We start from the raw sequence: 16,534 nt of genomic DNA on the forward strand, positions 1-16,534 counted from the left end.
CATCACTAAATAATTGGATTTGGTTAACAACATATCTGAGATGCTATTTTCTTTCCTTCCAGAGACCCCAGCTCTCCTTTCCTTCACTGAAGCAGAAATGGGAAGAATATCGGCTCCAGTGTTTGGAGTATCTCCATGAAACACCCCCTCTTATGGCAGGTAAGGCTGCTCAGCACAAATGGCACTCCCAAAGAGCATCCTAACTGCATACTGCTACAGTTCTTATAGGCCATAATGTGTTTTCCATCATCTCCCCTTTCCTATTAGTTTCTGCAACCTGGTCTGCAGTGTCCTGAAGGGCCAAGTTCCTAACGATGGAAGGAAATGAATTTTGCTAAGTTATAGAGTGTGAGCCTCACCCAGCTAGAAGAGAAGGATTGTAGCTTAGTGGTAGAGCTTGCTTTGCATACAAAAGGTTCCATCCCTGTTATCTTCAGCTGGTGGTGGAACAGATGTCTTTCTGAAACCTTGGAGACTCACTGTAGGTCTAAATGAACAGTACTGAGCTACATGGGTCAATAGTCTGATTAAAATTAGGGGATATTGTGTGGGATGTGGGAGGGAGTCAGAAACAAAAACAATAATGGGCATCAAGTGCATCCCCCCCCCATATTTGATAGACTAATTGTGGAGTGGCTCCACCTAGGCATGTACTTGTAACTTTTGCTGCTGGGTGCTCCAGTGCAGTGTGTGCCATAATTATTATGGGGGTGCCGGTCCATGTACAAGGGAGGAATTCTCCTACCTCACATTACAATGTTCAGTAAGCTGTCCCCCCTTTTTTGCTATCTGCATTCAGAAGGGAAATGATTGTGTTTTAAGACAACATTATATATATATATTTAAAAAACACACATATTGGTATTGTATTAATTAAAGGCATTTATGATAGCTTACATTAAAAGTTTAAATGTTCAAATATTAAACATATATATTACTGTAAGTATACAGTATCAGTGCATCATAGTGGTAGGAGTAATTTAGTCAGCTAAAATTACTTGGTAAAACAAATATGTATTAACAGGCTTTCTAAAACTGGACTTGGCAGGTGTCTATCAGAAAAGGGTTCCAGATTGGGACACTCTTGCTGAATATGTACCTGTTCCACTATAATAACCTTGATGAAATAAGGCAGATGGAAGAAGGCTGTATTGGATTGTTTTAAATGTGTGTATGCCCATATCAGGAGGAGGCAGCCTAAGATCCAAATTATGCAAGATTGATTGTATGTTTTTTAAATTTTATTTTACAAATTATTTTCATCATGCCCTTGCTTTATCACTTACATATCACAAAATGTTGGGTTGTTTTGACTGTATGACAGTATTAAACCTGTACCAGCCAACTGAATGAAAACACAACCTACTGTAACAAGTTCAGGTTTCTGGTCGTTTGGTTCCTAGTAATTTGAAAAAGAAAGCCTGCAGCATTAAAATGTTCTGGTCCCAACCCACTGGAATGGATAAGACTTGATCTGTACCCCCCCCATATATAACAAAGCATTAGATTTTTCCATTGCTTCTTCTTAGAATTGCCCTGTAACATTAGAGAATGACACTCGCTGGTAGCAATAATAGTAAGAAGGTATTAATCTCTCTTTGCTCTGCTAGGCAGCCAACACTACACTCCTAGGCTGATGGTTTAATAAATCTGAAACTGAGCCTTTAGCGTGTTGAATAAGCTATAATGCTGATTGGTGGGCTTTTGTGTGAGTATTTCAGCAATGTGTCAGTGTGTATTGTGTGGAATTAAGAGCATGACAGCAGATCATTTGTATTGAGAAAAATACATAAGGTATGTTGAGTTATTGAACTAGCAAATGCAATGCCAGAGACATGTGTTGCAAACCAGACAAAGCAGGATATCTGGTACCAGGATAATACCTTCAATGGCAGCTGCTCCTCTTCCATAGGCTACAGTGATAATCTTAACAATTCAAGACCAAGTTGCTGGTCAGCTGAGACAGGTGAAGAACCACTGAAGTCATACTTAGCCGTTTAGCAAGTAGAATTGGAGCTGATGGTGAAGCACAATCACCTTATGCCAGGGATTCAATGAGGAAAGCGACAAGGACCCAAGAAACAAGGCTGAGGACACATGACACAGCTGCTTTGCTGAAGCTAAGTAGATTTGGGTCTGGTCAGTATCTGGATGGGAGACCACCTAGGAACCCCATGAGTTTCAAGATAGAAAATAAAGGGGATAGAAGTATATTGAATTAATAAACAGAATGGCAAGAACTTCGCTAACAAATGCTGTGAATTGTTTGTGCAGTCTGTATTGAGTCATGCTATTAACTTACAGTTGTAGCTGTCTAGCAGCTTGAAGTAAATTGTAAAGATAGAATGGTTATTTTCCATACCTCCTTCCCCCCCAATGTTTGTGTCTATGTGTTGTGGGGTGTTATTAGGGAACGGGCTGTCATTATTACAACACTTGGTTCTGGATTGTGTTTCTGTTCAGTCTTAGTTGCTGAACAGGGCTGTAGAAGCATTGCAGCTGATGACTGGTGTAAGACACAAATAATGGATTTAGATCTTTTTTGGGGGTGGGGTGGGGGTACCTATCTAATATTAAATCCTCCCAACCTGGACTCTTGCAATGCAACCTCATAAAGCTGCTTCTTCATTTTCTTCCAATTTCTCTCCAAATATTCTCTATCTGTAGAAGGCAAGTTCTGCAACAGGACATTTGATGAATATGCATGCTGGCCTGATGGTCTGCCTGGCACCTACGTGAACATGAGCTGCCCTTGGTATCTTCCATCACCTAGCCCAGGTAAGTATGTTTTCCTATCTTTGAAGAACATCCAGTATACACAATTTCTCTCCCACCAGCCTGCTAATTTTATTTATATGTTTGTTGCGTGTATATTCTGCCACTCCTTTAGGGAACTCAAGGTGGAAGACATGATTCTCACTTCCCATCTTATCCTCAAAAACAGGTAGGTTGGGCCAAGAGAGAGCCCAAGGTCACCCACTGAGCCTCATGGTCAAGGGGAGACTTGAATATTGCACTTCTTGGTTGTGGTTCGACACTCTTAGCTACTAACGTGCAAAATTTGCTAAAGGCAAGCTCAAGTTCATCTGGAACTCTGCATGTGCCCAGAAGCTATGTCTGACTTCTCTCTGAACAATGAGTGCAAGCATCACTGTGGTATAACAGTAAAAGCATGTGCAGTGTAAAGCCAACTTGATCCTGGAAATATAAGTGGCAAGCAATAGGGCCTTGCAAGCCAGAAACATGAGCAGGTCTGCATGAACCTAATTAATCACACCCACACTCACACACAACAACTCCTTTTTGTAGTTACCACTTAGGTGCTGGGTCATGTAGGGTGGGAAATACGTTGGGACTTGGTGTTACTTGAGCAAAGAGGTAATTGACGTATGGGCTGGTTCAGAACTGTCGGTTTTAATTCCAAAGATCCCCTCAGTATAAATGTGGGGTGGGGTGGGGTGGGCGCTATGCTGAGTATGGGTGGGAAAGAAATTTCTTTCTTGAAGTCCTTTTTTCTGACATACCTCTCTCTCTCTTGCATGAGTATTCATATTGTATTATGTTTGGTTGCTAGCGACTGTTATCTTAGGGTCATCTGAAAATTGAATTTACAAGCTCTTTATCGGTTTCTCAATCATTAATAAACATATACATTATTTACAGCTACTTAAAAATTTGCTTGTATTAATGTGCAAAATTGTTGACTTCCCAATTAATTGATATAAGAGCCCATCAAACATTCTATAACTCCTTTCAATAATTCTTCCCCCCCTTTATCTAATAACCTACATGCAGGATTAAATGCCTTCCCTTCAGCAAACCTATTTATTTTCCAACTTAGGACTCGGTGGCAGTCATTTGGCTGCTAACAGCACTAAAAATCATCACTGCAGGAGAAAGCCAAGATTTACCATAATCCTGTACCTCAATAAATTACCAGAATGTGCTGCATCTTTCATGTACTTTTGCAAATAAGCAAAAGCTGAATTATCCTGGGGTAGAATACAATTTTCACTTAAAACACATTAACATTTGGATCTCTTCAGAAATTTTCATTAAAGGATTGCAAACCACTTTGGAAACAAATTAAGCTTTATAATCCTCTCATTCCTGTTGCTATAGTATATCCTCATTTTTCTTTGTTGTCCCAATAGACTTGATGATGGGCTTTGGCAATCCTTGGTCTCCTCCATTATAAATGGATGTGTAGTATTGTGTGTGTGTGTGTGCTGTTAATCTCGTCATACTTTTACTTTAAAGTGGATTACTATAATGCAGTCTATGTGGGGCTGCCCTTGGGTTTATAAACACCAGCAGGTGCAGAATGCTGATCAGGGGCATCTTGCTGACAACACGTGAGACTATTGTTGAAACATCTGCACCAGCTGCCCATCCACTACCAAGTCAGGTTCAAGTGTTTTAATTTACAAAGCCCTGAACAACATAGGTAGAGGGTACCTCAGGGACTGCTTGAACCCTTATATTCCAGCCCAGCCACTGAGATAATCTGCAGCGGCATTGATGATCATTCCCCAAGTTGGCGAGACTCATTTGATAACTACAAGAACCCAAGTCTTTTGTGTCACTGGCTCTGTATTAGGAGAGGGGTAGTACATCTGGTGGGAGAAACGTCACATTCCTTCTGGGGTAGCTTGTCCACCTTTGATCTCCACCCTGTACTCAGCTCCCACGTGTGGCTCCTAGAAGCTATCAGCATGCAACAGTGGCCACCCCCTAGGAAACAGCTTTAACTGGCCAGCTAAACCAGGTGAGTCTAGCTGATAGGTCTCAAATCCTCAGTGAGTTAGGGACTTTCCCTGCATGTGAACACATGCTCTTGTGGATTGAGCGGACGAGACCAATTGTGTGTCAAGGCCCCCAAGCCAGCCCCCGTTAGAATAAAAATTCACACTGACACAGATTTTTGGTTTAAGGTTAATGGGCAAAAATTTAGGCCACAACTTTATTGTTTACAGCAAATGTGAGCGGTATTGGCTTAGGTATTGGCAAAGGACTATATTGGACTCCTGCCCCCTTTGCAGGAAGTCAGTAATGGTAAACCACTAAAAGAGGAAGCTACATCGGGGGAACCTGCCTGTAGCTCTCCTTGGTGTTCCCAGAGGCCTGGCATGGCCCTAGCCCCTCAAGTGGACTTCGGACAGAATCTAGGCCTTCAACAGAATACCCTTGGTCAATGGTGGGGCAGGCGATGGCCGACCTCCCCTCCCCCACAAGTCAATGAGCCAATGCCTAACCGCCAAACCTTACAAAGTTGTGACAATTACTAAGAGGTAGGCGAAAACCAAGTGGCCAGGGCCAATCTGTCAAATGGAAAAATTCCTACCTGGCCCCCGTCCCAAGAGAGAAGTGAGGGGCAGATGGGGCTCACCAACCTAGAAAGGTAGCCCATCTAGGAGAAGGAAAACTCTGATCCTAAACCTATGCTGCCTTGCATAATAGCTTTGGGAAAAGAAAAGGTTAAGGAGTAAACCCTGCACAAATCCAGAGTGTATTCCCTAAGACAGTTGGATGGCACTTTGCATGCCTGCTTCCGGCAACTCCTGCAGCCAAGCTGGTGCCCAACGCATTGCTTTCCTTTCCTTTGGACCGCGCCAGTGAGGCCAAGAGTAGGGTCTTGTCATCTGAGCAGCCCAGGATCTCCATACACACTGCCCAGGCTTGTACCCTAGAGAGGTCACTTTGATGCTGCTAATTGCGGCAGTTTGACTTCACCCCTGAAGGCACACTCTATTGTCCCCTGAGACAGACGAATGTCAACAAGGGATTCAGCAGGCACCTTCTATCCCAACTTTTCAAGGCCTGCTGAAAACTTTTGTATCCCGTCAGACTTATACAAACAATTAAGAATATATCTTTCCATAATAGTTAATTTATTTCTGATTTTAACTTTTTATATAGTTTTATTGTATAGCTTTATGTGTAATTATTGTAAATGCTCTGATTTTCAAAATAAATAAATAAATAACAGTGTATGAATATTGTTAGAAATAAAATAATGAATAAACTTAACTTCCCAAAACCTTACCACAGCAGCAATGTGATGGGGTCAGTGGTCTTCCTCCTTGGGCCTTCATTATGTACTAAAACCTAATCAGCATATGGGAAAAAATCTTTTTGAGTTTCCTTTGCTAATCTGGACATTAAATCCTTTTCCAGAAATTATGTAACCAGATAAACTAGGTTAGGTTTTTCATTAAGTGAGGGTGCATAATGGATTCCCTTTTAGACAGAACTCTTACTAAAACTGTTGTAAATAAGAATTTGTTTAAGTTAGCAAAAGTCAGGCCATTTCACATAGCCCAAGATGGCAGCAGCTGTGTAATTCTAAAGCCACCTACTTCTCTTATTTCTGCCTTTATGTAGAATAATAGTGCAAAGAGAGAGCTAATGGTTCTGCCACTCCTTAAAATTTAATTAATTAATACCCTGCCTTTTTTCCTGACAAGGATTCAAGGCAGCTTATAGATAAAAACTGTAGAGTCTTCTCTTCAAGTATTTTGGCCAATTAGAGCTGGCCAAAAATGAATACATGTACTAAAGCTTCATAGCTGAACTTCTGTCAAGTATCAAGATTATTAGCATCTAAACCGGTAATTTTATGAGGGCAAGCAGACCTAGGAAGACTTGAACTCGGAAAATGTGTAACAAACCATTAATTGCCTATGTGTAACAAAGGCTTCAAAAATAAATTTACCATGATGCATACTTTGTTAGTACTGGCTACTTTTGTCGACTTTGGCTCCCAGCACCTGAGTTTTCCTTTGTCAAGTGGAGCCCAACTAAGACTGTCAATTTGGCCAAAGAAGCTGTGGTCAAAATTAGTCAGGTGTCTCACAGTTCTTTAAGGGGTGAAAGTCATGAACTATTTCATGTTGTATTCATCAGCTTTCATTGTCCATGCAGATGAAGAGGTTTCTAGCTCTCTCAGATTAGAGTTTAGTTACAGCTATCACTATTGGTAATCATGCAACACGATCACTTGCTTTTAAAAAGAACAGAAATCTGTGTAGTTATTACTGGCGGTTAATTTAGTGGGCCTAGACATCTGGCAGCAGGAGCGAAGCCTGTCTTACATGGCCCACTAGTGAGCGCTTGGCTTTAGAGAATTTTACGATGTGGGCATTTACCTTATTTGCACTGCCCATATTCATATTTGCTGTGAACGAGAAGATTTGCACTGTTTCTCCTGAATCACAGATTTTGTTCACCCTCAATGTACTTCACACTTCAAGATAGAAACTACAGGACACCCCTGCCTCCCCTCCCACCCCCCAAAATGAGCTTTGCTGGCAGATGACACATCAAGCTTGGCAGAAACTCTAGGAAGAGGACAGTGAGATGAAAATTTATTTTTCCGTATTGTAGCCAAGTGAGATTATCATTTCCTTTTTCATCTCTTCAGGGGCTTAGTTTTCACTGGCTTTTGTTCTCCCTACAACCCCCTTTTGTCCTTAAATAATAGCTGCCTTGCTCTCCCGCTCCTTTTTTTAAAAATGAAGATCTCTATGAAGCCTATAAACAGCTTTTAATTTCTTAGAGATAACATCCAACCTTATCAATATCCAGGATACTTTCATTTCTGCTCTTCCTCGAGTGAGTAGGAAGAATACTCAGGGGCTCACTTTTTCAGGTCTTTTTAGGTGGGGGATTTTTCCTGAGCTAAATGTAAAAAACTTGCCCAGTGGTAAATCAAGCACTGGTAAATTTACCTTCCCTTTTTCAACCATGCTGAGGCAATTTCTGGCGTTCGGTGGAATCACTGCAACTGCAAAGGAGCATAAGAATATCGTGTCCTCAGGAAAATAGAGCTTTCTCTTTCAGAGAGGGTATCTATCTCTTGTTACTGTCACTGGGAATGTAATCTCATTTTTGTTACCATTTTATAATTTAAGCCCTGCTGCCAATAACACTGTGTAGACCAAGAAAGCTTGGAGTTGCTACGGTAATCCATTTTACATTTTATGACTCCTTCAGGGTCCTAATATTTATTGTCTAATGGCCCTAAATCCTCTTAAATAGAAAGTCTTCCAGAGACGCAAGTTCCAAACAAGAGTTATAGGTGCAGTAACCACATTTGTTTTTCTTATGCCCTCTGGAGTACACAGGGTTTTGCTGCAGACTGGTGCAGCATAGTTACCGTATTTTTCGCCCTATAGGACGCACTTTTTCCCCTCCAAAAATGAAGGGGAAATGTGTGTGCATCCTATGGGGCGAATGCAGGCTTTCGCTGAAGCCTGGAGCGCGAGAGGGGTCGGCGATGGGCTCCCTCTGCTTGCGGAGAGTTGCCTGCATGCTGAAGCCTGCGCGTGCTGAGCTCAGCGCGTCCAGGCTTCGCGGACCTCTCCGCAAGCAGCGGGAGCCAGCGCTGGGCTCCCACAGCTTGCAGAGAGCTGCCTGTTTGGGGTTGGGGTTGGGGGAAGCTCGGGCTTCCCCCGCCCCAGCCCCGCTCCTGGGGGGGAAATAATTTTCCCCCTTTATTCCCCCCCCCAAAAAAAACTAGGTGCGCCTTATGGGACGGTGCGTCCTATAGGACGAAAAATACAGGTATGCCTCGGGAGCACTGGTACGATGTATCCATATGGCTTGGTCATAAGAGCCAGGGGCAAGAATGTGTTGCTTCAAACTATAGCCTTACTTCTGAACAAAATGCATGGCAGGTCAAGCCTTTACTAGATGTACAGGATGCAAGAAGCGCAGTTGTTTCAACTGGGTGTTTAGTAAAGCATTCCTGCAGTACAAAGATAATTTTGATTCTAACCCATTTAATTATTATTTTTTTCTGAACTGTGTCCACAGGACTTATTATTCTGGATTGAGGAAAGGAGACATGGTTAAATACTGGTTGCACACTTATCTAGTTCCAAAGAAAGTGTTGGTGGATGGGGTTGCTTTTGAACATTTGAAGCTGCTAAGTGATCATACAGGGATTTGGAGTGTGGTGTCATCAATGAGTTCTACCTGAGAAAGCAGGTAGTTAGCTTGATCGAGACCCAGGTGGCTTGTTTGACTTGGAGTGACTCTTCCCATCTTCAGCTGCTTCACCAGCTATGATGGCTCCTGGTTGAGGATAGCCTGGCCACAGTGGTCCATGATCTGGGACCCCCCAACTGGGTTACAATAATGCATTGTGCATGGACCTGTTCTTGAAGACAACTCAGAAGCTTCAGTTAGTGCAGAACACAGCAGCCACATCTGGTGGGGCTGGATAGGATGTTTTTTACACTGATCCCTAGGAGGCTGCGCTGCCTGCCTGTTTGCTTCCAGGCCCAATTGAAGATGTTGGTTTCAACCTTTTAGTGTCCTGAACAACTTCAAGGCCCAAATACCTTGTCTCCCGTATACCTACCTGCCCATGTCTTAAGATCTGCTGCTTGAAGTGTAATAGGTTTTTGCATGTTATGTGTCAACAAGGGAGAGAGCTTTCTCTGTTATGGTGCCCCAACAGGAAACCATCTCTGTTGGCTTTTTGGTGCCAAGTTAAAAAAAACAAAAAATTGTTTGCGCAGACTTCTGTCCCATTTTTAAAATCCATCCTGTTGTGCATCACTGCATTTTAAAATTGATTTGATAGTTTTACAGCCTGTCAGGGAACTGCCATCGGAAGGAAGGGAAGTGAAAGGGCTCACACAGGTTGGGAGAGACTCAGCAGCTGAAGAGGGAACCAGTAGGGGGAGAGGAGCTGAGCTGAGGGAAAGGGAGCTGGAGGGATGGCTCAGAGACACTTCCAGCGAAAACAGTGGGGAGGTTTCAGGACCTCCTGTAGGGACACCCACTCCTCGCCGGAAACTGTCACGCAGAGAGTCCAGAAGACGTGTTTCCGTTAAGGAGCTTTTATGTTGGAAGCGATTCCGAAAGCAACCACTGTCGGAATCTGCCAGCGACTGACGGAGCCATGTTTAAGGGGCTCCGTTACAGACAGAGGTTTGCAAACTTGACCAAACTCTGAGGGACTAGGATTTTACACACAAGCAGCTCATCGTCCCATCACAGCATTCCGACAGTCTTCGTGAGCAGCTTGTGCAGGAGAAGGCATCATGAGCAACCCAGCCGGAACCGGAGAAGCAGGAGCTGGAGCGGGTCCAAGCCTGGAAGAAAGGTACCGGGTGTTGGAGGTCCAGCTAGCGCTGCAGACGGCGAGGCTTGAGGAGAGGAGGGCTCAGGATGCAGACAAAAAGGGGAAAGACACCCAGCTCGTCAGAAAGGTACCAGGATTGGTGCAGAAGTTTGGGGGGGAGCCCAAAGACTATCATGGCTTTCGGACAGAGATGCAATATGCCCTCAATCTGCAGTTTGATGAATTCCCTGACGAGGAATCACGAGTGGCTTTCGTGATTGGGCATCTTGAAAAGGGGGCGAGAGACTGGGTTAGACCCCTGATGGCAGCGAATAGTGACGTCCTAAAGGACACGATGAAGTTCTTTAGCGCCATGGATCTGATGTTTTCCAGCGATATTGAACAGGGAGTGGTCCGCAGACAGTTAATGGCTTGCAAACAGGGGAGCCGATCTGTCCGTGAGTACTGGACTGAGTTCACCATGTTGATCCATAAATTGGGGTGGGATCTATCGGCGGAACCCATTCAAATGCTCTTTGAAGAAGGGCTTTCTTTGGCTGTGAAAGACGAACTTTCCCGGGCGCCCAGGGCGGAGTCTATGGACCAGCTGACCAAATCAGCGCTGACCATAGGAGCGCGCCAGGAGGCGAGAGCATTGGAGAGGCGGGAAGGGAAGGGGGAACGTTGGAAGGAGTTCCGCATTCCAGACATTCCAGAGCCAACTTTCCCGCCGGCAGAGCCGATGGAAATCGGAACAGCGCGCGCGCGCGCAGTTTCAAAGCCCAGTGAGGGGGGAAAGAAGGAGGGAAAAGGCGCCCGGAAATGCTATCTCTGCCAACAGCCAGGTCACTTTGCCAGAGTCTGCCCCCAGAGGAAGGAATGGCAAGGGATGGTAGGAGCTGTGGAGGGAAGAGAGGAAGAAATACCGAAGCAAGTAAAAGCCAACGCCTGGCTGCCACCGTCGGGGCACAGCAGCCAGGCCAAAGAGCAGTGAAAGTGCCCACGCCAGAACCTCCTAAACCCGCCCTAGTGATAGAAGTGGCGCTAGAGCTGCCAAACGGACACCCTCTAAAGATAAAGGCGCTGTTGGACTCAGGCAGCTCCTGCAATTTCATGAGCAAAGAGTTTGCAGCTGAACACCAGATACAGACGATCCCTTTAAGCAACCCCCTGCAGGTGACCACGATCGATGGCAGGGAGCTGTTGGGAGGAGAAGTCAGCTTGCAGACCGTCCCAATGATAATGAAGGTGGCAAGGCACACCGAACTGATAGCGTTTAATGTGGCCACCTTGGGAGGAGCTCCCATTATATTGGGGATGAGCTGGCTAGCGTTACATGATCCGCTGGTGGGCTGGCATCAGAGAGTGGTTTCTTTTGGTTCAGCACATTGCTTAGAACACTGCAAAGAGGGAAAGGGTTTGGCAGGGGCCCAAGTCACCCTAGCAGGGACTGAAGTAACGGAGAACGTGAAGGTACCACGACAATACGCAGATCTCCGCGACGTCTTCAGCGAAAGGGAAGCTGACCAACTACCCCCGCATAGACCCTTTGACTGTCAAATAAATTTACTCCCTGGGGCACAGCTCCCTGTAGGCAAGCTGTACGCCATGTCAGACAGAGAGATGCAGGAGCTAAGAGAGTTCATTGACAAGAACCTGAAGAGAGGGTTCATCAGAGAGTCCAGGGCGGTGGGGGGCAGCCCAGTGTTTTTTGTGGATAAAAAAAACACGAACAAGCCGAGGCTTGTGTGTGACTTCAGGGCCTTAAATGCAGTGTCAGAACCAGTGGCTTTCCCTATGCCCAGGATTGACGACATTTTGACAAGGGTCAGGAAGGGAAAGATTTTTACTAAACTGGACCTAAGGGGGGCGTACAACCTGATACGAATAAGGAAGGGGGATGAATGGAAAACCACCATGTTCACCCCTTTGGGGGCATTTGAATATTTAGTTATGCCCTTCGGCCTACAAGGAGGCTCCGCGTGCTTTCAATCGTTTATGAACCATGTCCTGGGGCCTTTGCTTTACAAGAATTGTGTGGCCTTCTTAGACGACGTGTTGGTGTATTCTGAGAATGAGGAGCAGCATGTGAGAGACGTCAGAGAAGTGTTGAGCAGGCTGCAAGCCAACCAGCTGTGGGTGAAACTGGAGAAGTGTCAGTTTCATACCAAGGAGGTGGAATTCCTGGGGTATCGCCTGTCAGACAAGGGATTGGCCATGGATCCCGGCAAGGTCCAGGCGGTGCTGGAATGGAAAACACCCAAAACAAGGAAGGATGTGCAGAGGTTCCTAGGATTTGGGAACTTCTATCGTAAGTTCATCCGAAACTTTGCCCACCTGACGGCGCCCATTACGGACTGTCTCAGCAGTAAGAAGAAGTTCGTTTGGACTGAGGAGGCGGAGCGAGCATTTGAGGAACTAAAAAGGGCCTTCGCCTCGGAACAACAACTCCTGCATGTGGATTTACAAAAACCGATGAGAGTGGAAACTGACGCATCAGACAGAGCTATTGGGGCGGTGCTTCTGCAGCCAGGGAAGGAGGAGTCAGAGTGGAGACCGTGTGCCTTTTTTTCGCGAAAGCTGAACAAATCCGAGAGGAACTACACGGTGTATGACCGAGAACTACTAGCCATTCATGAGGCGTTCCGGAGATGGAGGCACCTGCTAATTGGCGCACAACATAAGGTGCAAGTGTGCACTGACCACAAGAACCTAGAGTATTGGAGGACGGCACGAGTGCTCAACCAACGGCAAGTGAGATGGGCCCAGGAGTTCTCCAAATTTAACTTTGAGATTTGTTACGTGCCAGGCCCAGAGAACATTAGGGCGGACGCTCTCTCACGCAAACCTGAATATTTGGAGGGGGAGGGAGCACCCGAAGAGAGACATGTCATTCCAGAGGACCGCTGGGTGTGTGGGGCGGCATTGGTGGGACAAAGAGAACTGGTAGAGGAAACAGAGAATGATGAATACGCCCAGAATAAGCTCAGAGGTCTTAGGGGTGAGGGAGAGGAACCAGGGGGTTTCGAGGAAAGAAATGGAGCTTTGTATTACAAAGGGGCACTGTATATCCCTGAAGGAGACTTAAGGGGGAGGGTACTCAAGCAGTTGCACGACAGCCCCACGGCGGGGCATTTTGGACAACACAAAACCATGTGGTTGGTCACCAGGGAATTTTGGTGGCCTAAGGTGAGGGAAGATGTACGGGAGTATGTAAGAGGGTGTGAGCAATGCCAGCGAGCCAAAGGGGAGAGGCGGGCACCGGCGGGGCTATTAGAACCCTTACCAACCCCAGAACGACCTTGGGAGGCAGTGTCGATAGATTTTATGACTGATCTGCCGAAGTCCAAGGGGAAAACAGCCATCATGGTGGTGGTAGACCTACTAACAAAGATGTGCCACTTTGTAGCCTGCTCGCATGCAGTCACGGCGGAAGAGACAGCGAAGTTATTTGTAGAACACATTTTTAGGTTGCACGGGGTGCCATTGAGGGTGGTCTCAGACCGAGGAAAACAATTTACTTCCAGGTTCTGGAGGAAGCTCATGAGCTTACTGCAGGTGGAGGTCAACTTTTCGACTGCCCGGCACCCTGAAACCAACGGGCAGGCGGAAAGAGCAAACGGGGTCCTCCAGCAATACCTGAGGTGTTATGTCAATGACAGAGAGAATGACTGGGTAGAAAAGTTGGCGCTGGCGGAATTTGCCTACAACAATGCCGAGAATGTGTCCACAGGGATGAGCCCCTTCTTGGCTAATTATGGGTGTCATCCCAGGGCTTTCCCAGGGGGAGAAGGGGAGAGATGGGGTGTCCCGGCAGCCGAGCATTTTGTAGAAGAAATGGAAGCAATCCATCGTCAGCTCCAACTCAACTTAGAAAGGGCGAAGGAAGAATACAAGAGGCAGGCAGACAAGAACCGAAGGGAAGGTGAAACCATAAGGGTGGGAGATAGGGTGTGGCTGTCAACCCAAGGGTTGCCGTTCAAAGGAGGTTGTAAGAAATTAAGACCCAGGAGATTGGGTCCCTTTGAGGTCATTCAACAGGTCAACCCAGTGGCTTTCAGGCTCCGGTTACCCAACCACATGAAACTGCACCCAGTATTTCACAGGTCGTTACTGTCACCGTATGAGGGGGGACGAGAAGGGATGGCCACTCGGGGACCGGTCATAGAAGAAAGGGAATGCAGCAGCCATGTGGCAGAAATCCTCGACGCCAGATGGAAGGGGGATCAGGTGGAGTATTTGGTAGCGTGGGAAGGAGAACCGGAGTCAGAAAACACTTGGGTAATGGCAGAAGATATCAATGACGAGGTATTGATAGAAACGTTCCATCAAAGGTTCCCAAGGAAACCTCAGCCTGTGGAGAGGTTCCGGAGGGAATACTTTGGGACCACCGATGAGGAGGAGGAGTTGGAAGGATTCTCGGAATCGGAAGGGGAAGGGGAGATGGACTCTGAGGAGGAGGAGTACTTCGAGACCAGGAACCGCAGCAGGTGGAGAGAAGTGTTCGGGACATCGGAAGATGAAGGAAGTTCATTCCGGGGTTTTGCCTCCTCACCGCCCGTAGAGGAGGGGGCGAGAGGGGATGAAGGGGGCCCTGGAGGGGAGGTGGATGTCAGGGAACTGCCATCGGAAGGAAGGGAAGTGAAAGGGCTCACACAGGTTGGGAGAGACTCAGCAGCTGAAGAGGGAACCAGTAGGGGGAGAGGAGCTGAGCTGAGGGAAAGGGAGCTGGAGGGATGGCTCAGAGACACTTCCAGCGAAAACAGTGGGGAGGTTTCAGGACCTCCTGTAGGGACACCCACTCCTCGCCGGAAACTGTCACGCAGAGAGTCCAGAAGACGTGTTTCCGTTAAGGAGCTTTTATGTTGGAAGCGATTCCGAAAGCAACCACTGTCGGAATCTGCCAGCGACTGACGGAGCCATGTTTAAGGGGCTCCGTTACAGACAGAGGTTTGCAAACTTGACCAAACTCTGAGGGACTAGGATTTTACATACAAGCAGCTCATCGTCCCATCACACAGCCCTATGACAGTTTTGGTCTTGTTTTGTACATTGGCCTGATACCTATTTGATGAACAGTGGTTTTCATATATTTTAATAAATTAAATGAAACAGCCATTGGGTTCCCTGATCCCACTTACTGCCTAAGCCTTTACTATATGGCACAGGATAGATGAATACTGAACTACATCACCTTTTCTTTTTATGTAAGCCCCCATATTAAGTTTGTTTATTTATATATATACCATCCTTTTGCAAAACATCAGGGCAGTGTACAACTACAGAAAAACATTTAAAAGCAATACAAGCTAGACATTCCTGCATGTTATGTCCTGAGTGTGGAGATGGAGTTGATAGCCAAACTCCATGTAATTACATTTAAGGTGTTTGACATCACTACCACGATATGCTTGCAGACTCGGTTAGACAGAGACCGAGAAGGCTTATTTTGCTCCCAGTGGTCTGCCATGCATAGCTGGCATGCTGCGCTTAGTTTGGTGAACCAGATTATTCTGTGTTATATTAAATAAGGTAAAGATTTGGTTTGAAGCGTGGAGCTTGAGCGTCCGACACGCTTGAGTTGAATTATCAGCATAGATGAGTATCTCAGCATGTTTCTCATATTTTAAATGGTACTAATATAAGTATGCCTGAGAAGGTAAATGTTGCAAAGAAGATAAAGAACATAAAATATGTAAATACTTTATAAATTATTAATAATTTCATTTCTGCAAAATAGTCGTAAGTTGCAAAGTGCTAAGCTTGTGAAATGGAGTCATTTGCCTCTCATCAAGCACACAGGCTGTTTAATTTTGCACAATGACTCATATTTGCATTGTTACCCTTTCACATTCCTGCATTTTACTGACGATGATCCTCCAGGGAGCTTTTCTGTTATAGGCCAAATGGTCCCCAAGAGGCACAGGTCCCTACTACTTATTTTGAAAGTGCTGCAGATAAAAGTTTTATCCCCCAAACATGTTCCAAATGTTGACTTTTAGAATTTCTATTCATCACCTTAAATTTTATTTGAGCGAGAGCAAAATCCTTAATGGCGTCATGTTTATGAGGGAATCCACTTTTTATAGCTTTTCCTTGAAGATAATGACAGCAGATTCTGGCTTATTTCCAGAGTCATTTTACACTTCTGGGGCTAATTTACTTTGCTTCCTGACAACTGGAGTAACCTGAAGTGAGTTAGGGAAGAGCAGGAACAAGTGCTCAATCAGCATAATTGCTTTTGCAAGAAACAACCTGGCTTTGCATATGTGAAAGCAGCTTGATTATCACCATCCCTGAATTCAAATTAAGCAAGGGGAAAGTCCCTATTGAATGAATACAAATGCAGAGCCTTCTTTGAACTTGTGTTCTCCTACAATGTGCCGGGTGGGTGAGAGTCGCTAGGCTGTGAACTGCAAATCAGCCCTGAGTGCTCACTGGAAGGACAGATGCTGAAGC

General features: G+C 45.6%; 1 protein-coding gene across 3 annotated transcripts in view; it reads left to right on the plus strand.

Annotated features, from left to right (window-relative positions):
- The window catches only part of GLP1R (glucagon like peptide 1 receptor), a 104,552-nt gene that overhangs the window by 38,241 nt on the left and 49,777 nt on the right, over nucleotides 1-16,534 (plus strand). For 2 of the 3 annotated variants that reach the window (XM_081000235.1, XM_081000236.1), the window contains exons 2-3: nucleotides 63-159; nucleotides 2,668-2,778. In XM_081000235.1, coding sequence (XP_080856361.1) covers nucleotides 63-159; nucleotides 2,668-2,778 — 208 coding nt within the window. Of the gene's footprint in view, nucleotides 1-62; nucleotides 160-2,667; nucleotides 2,779-8,830; nucleotides 8,934-16,534 lie in introns of those variants that run through there. The other variant, XM_081000237.1, reaches the window with a different exon arrangement.

This window comes from Podarcis pityusensis (assembly GCF_964106645.2).
Source record: "Podarcis pityusensis genome assembly, chromosome: 3".
Lineage (NCBI taxonomy): Eukaryota > Metazoa > Chordata > Lepidosauria > Squamata > Lacertidae > Podarcis > Podarcis pityusensis.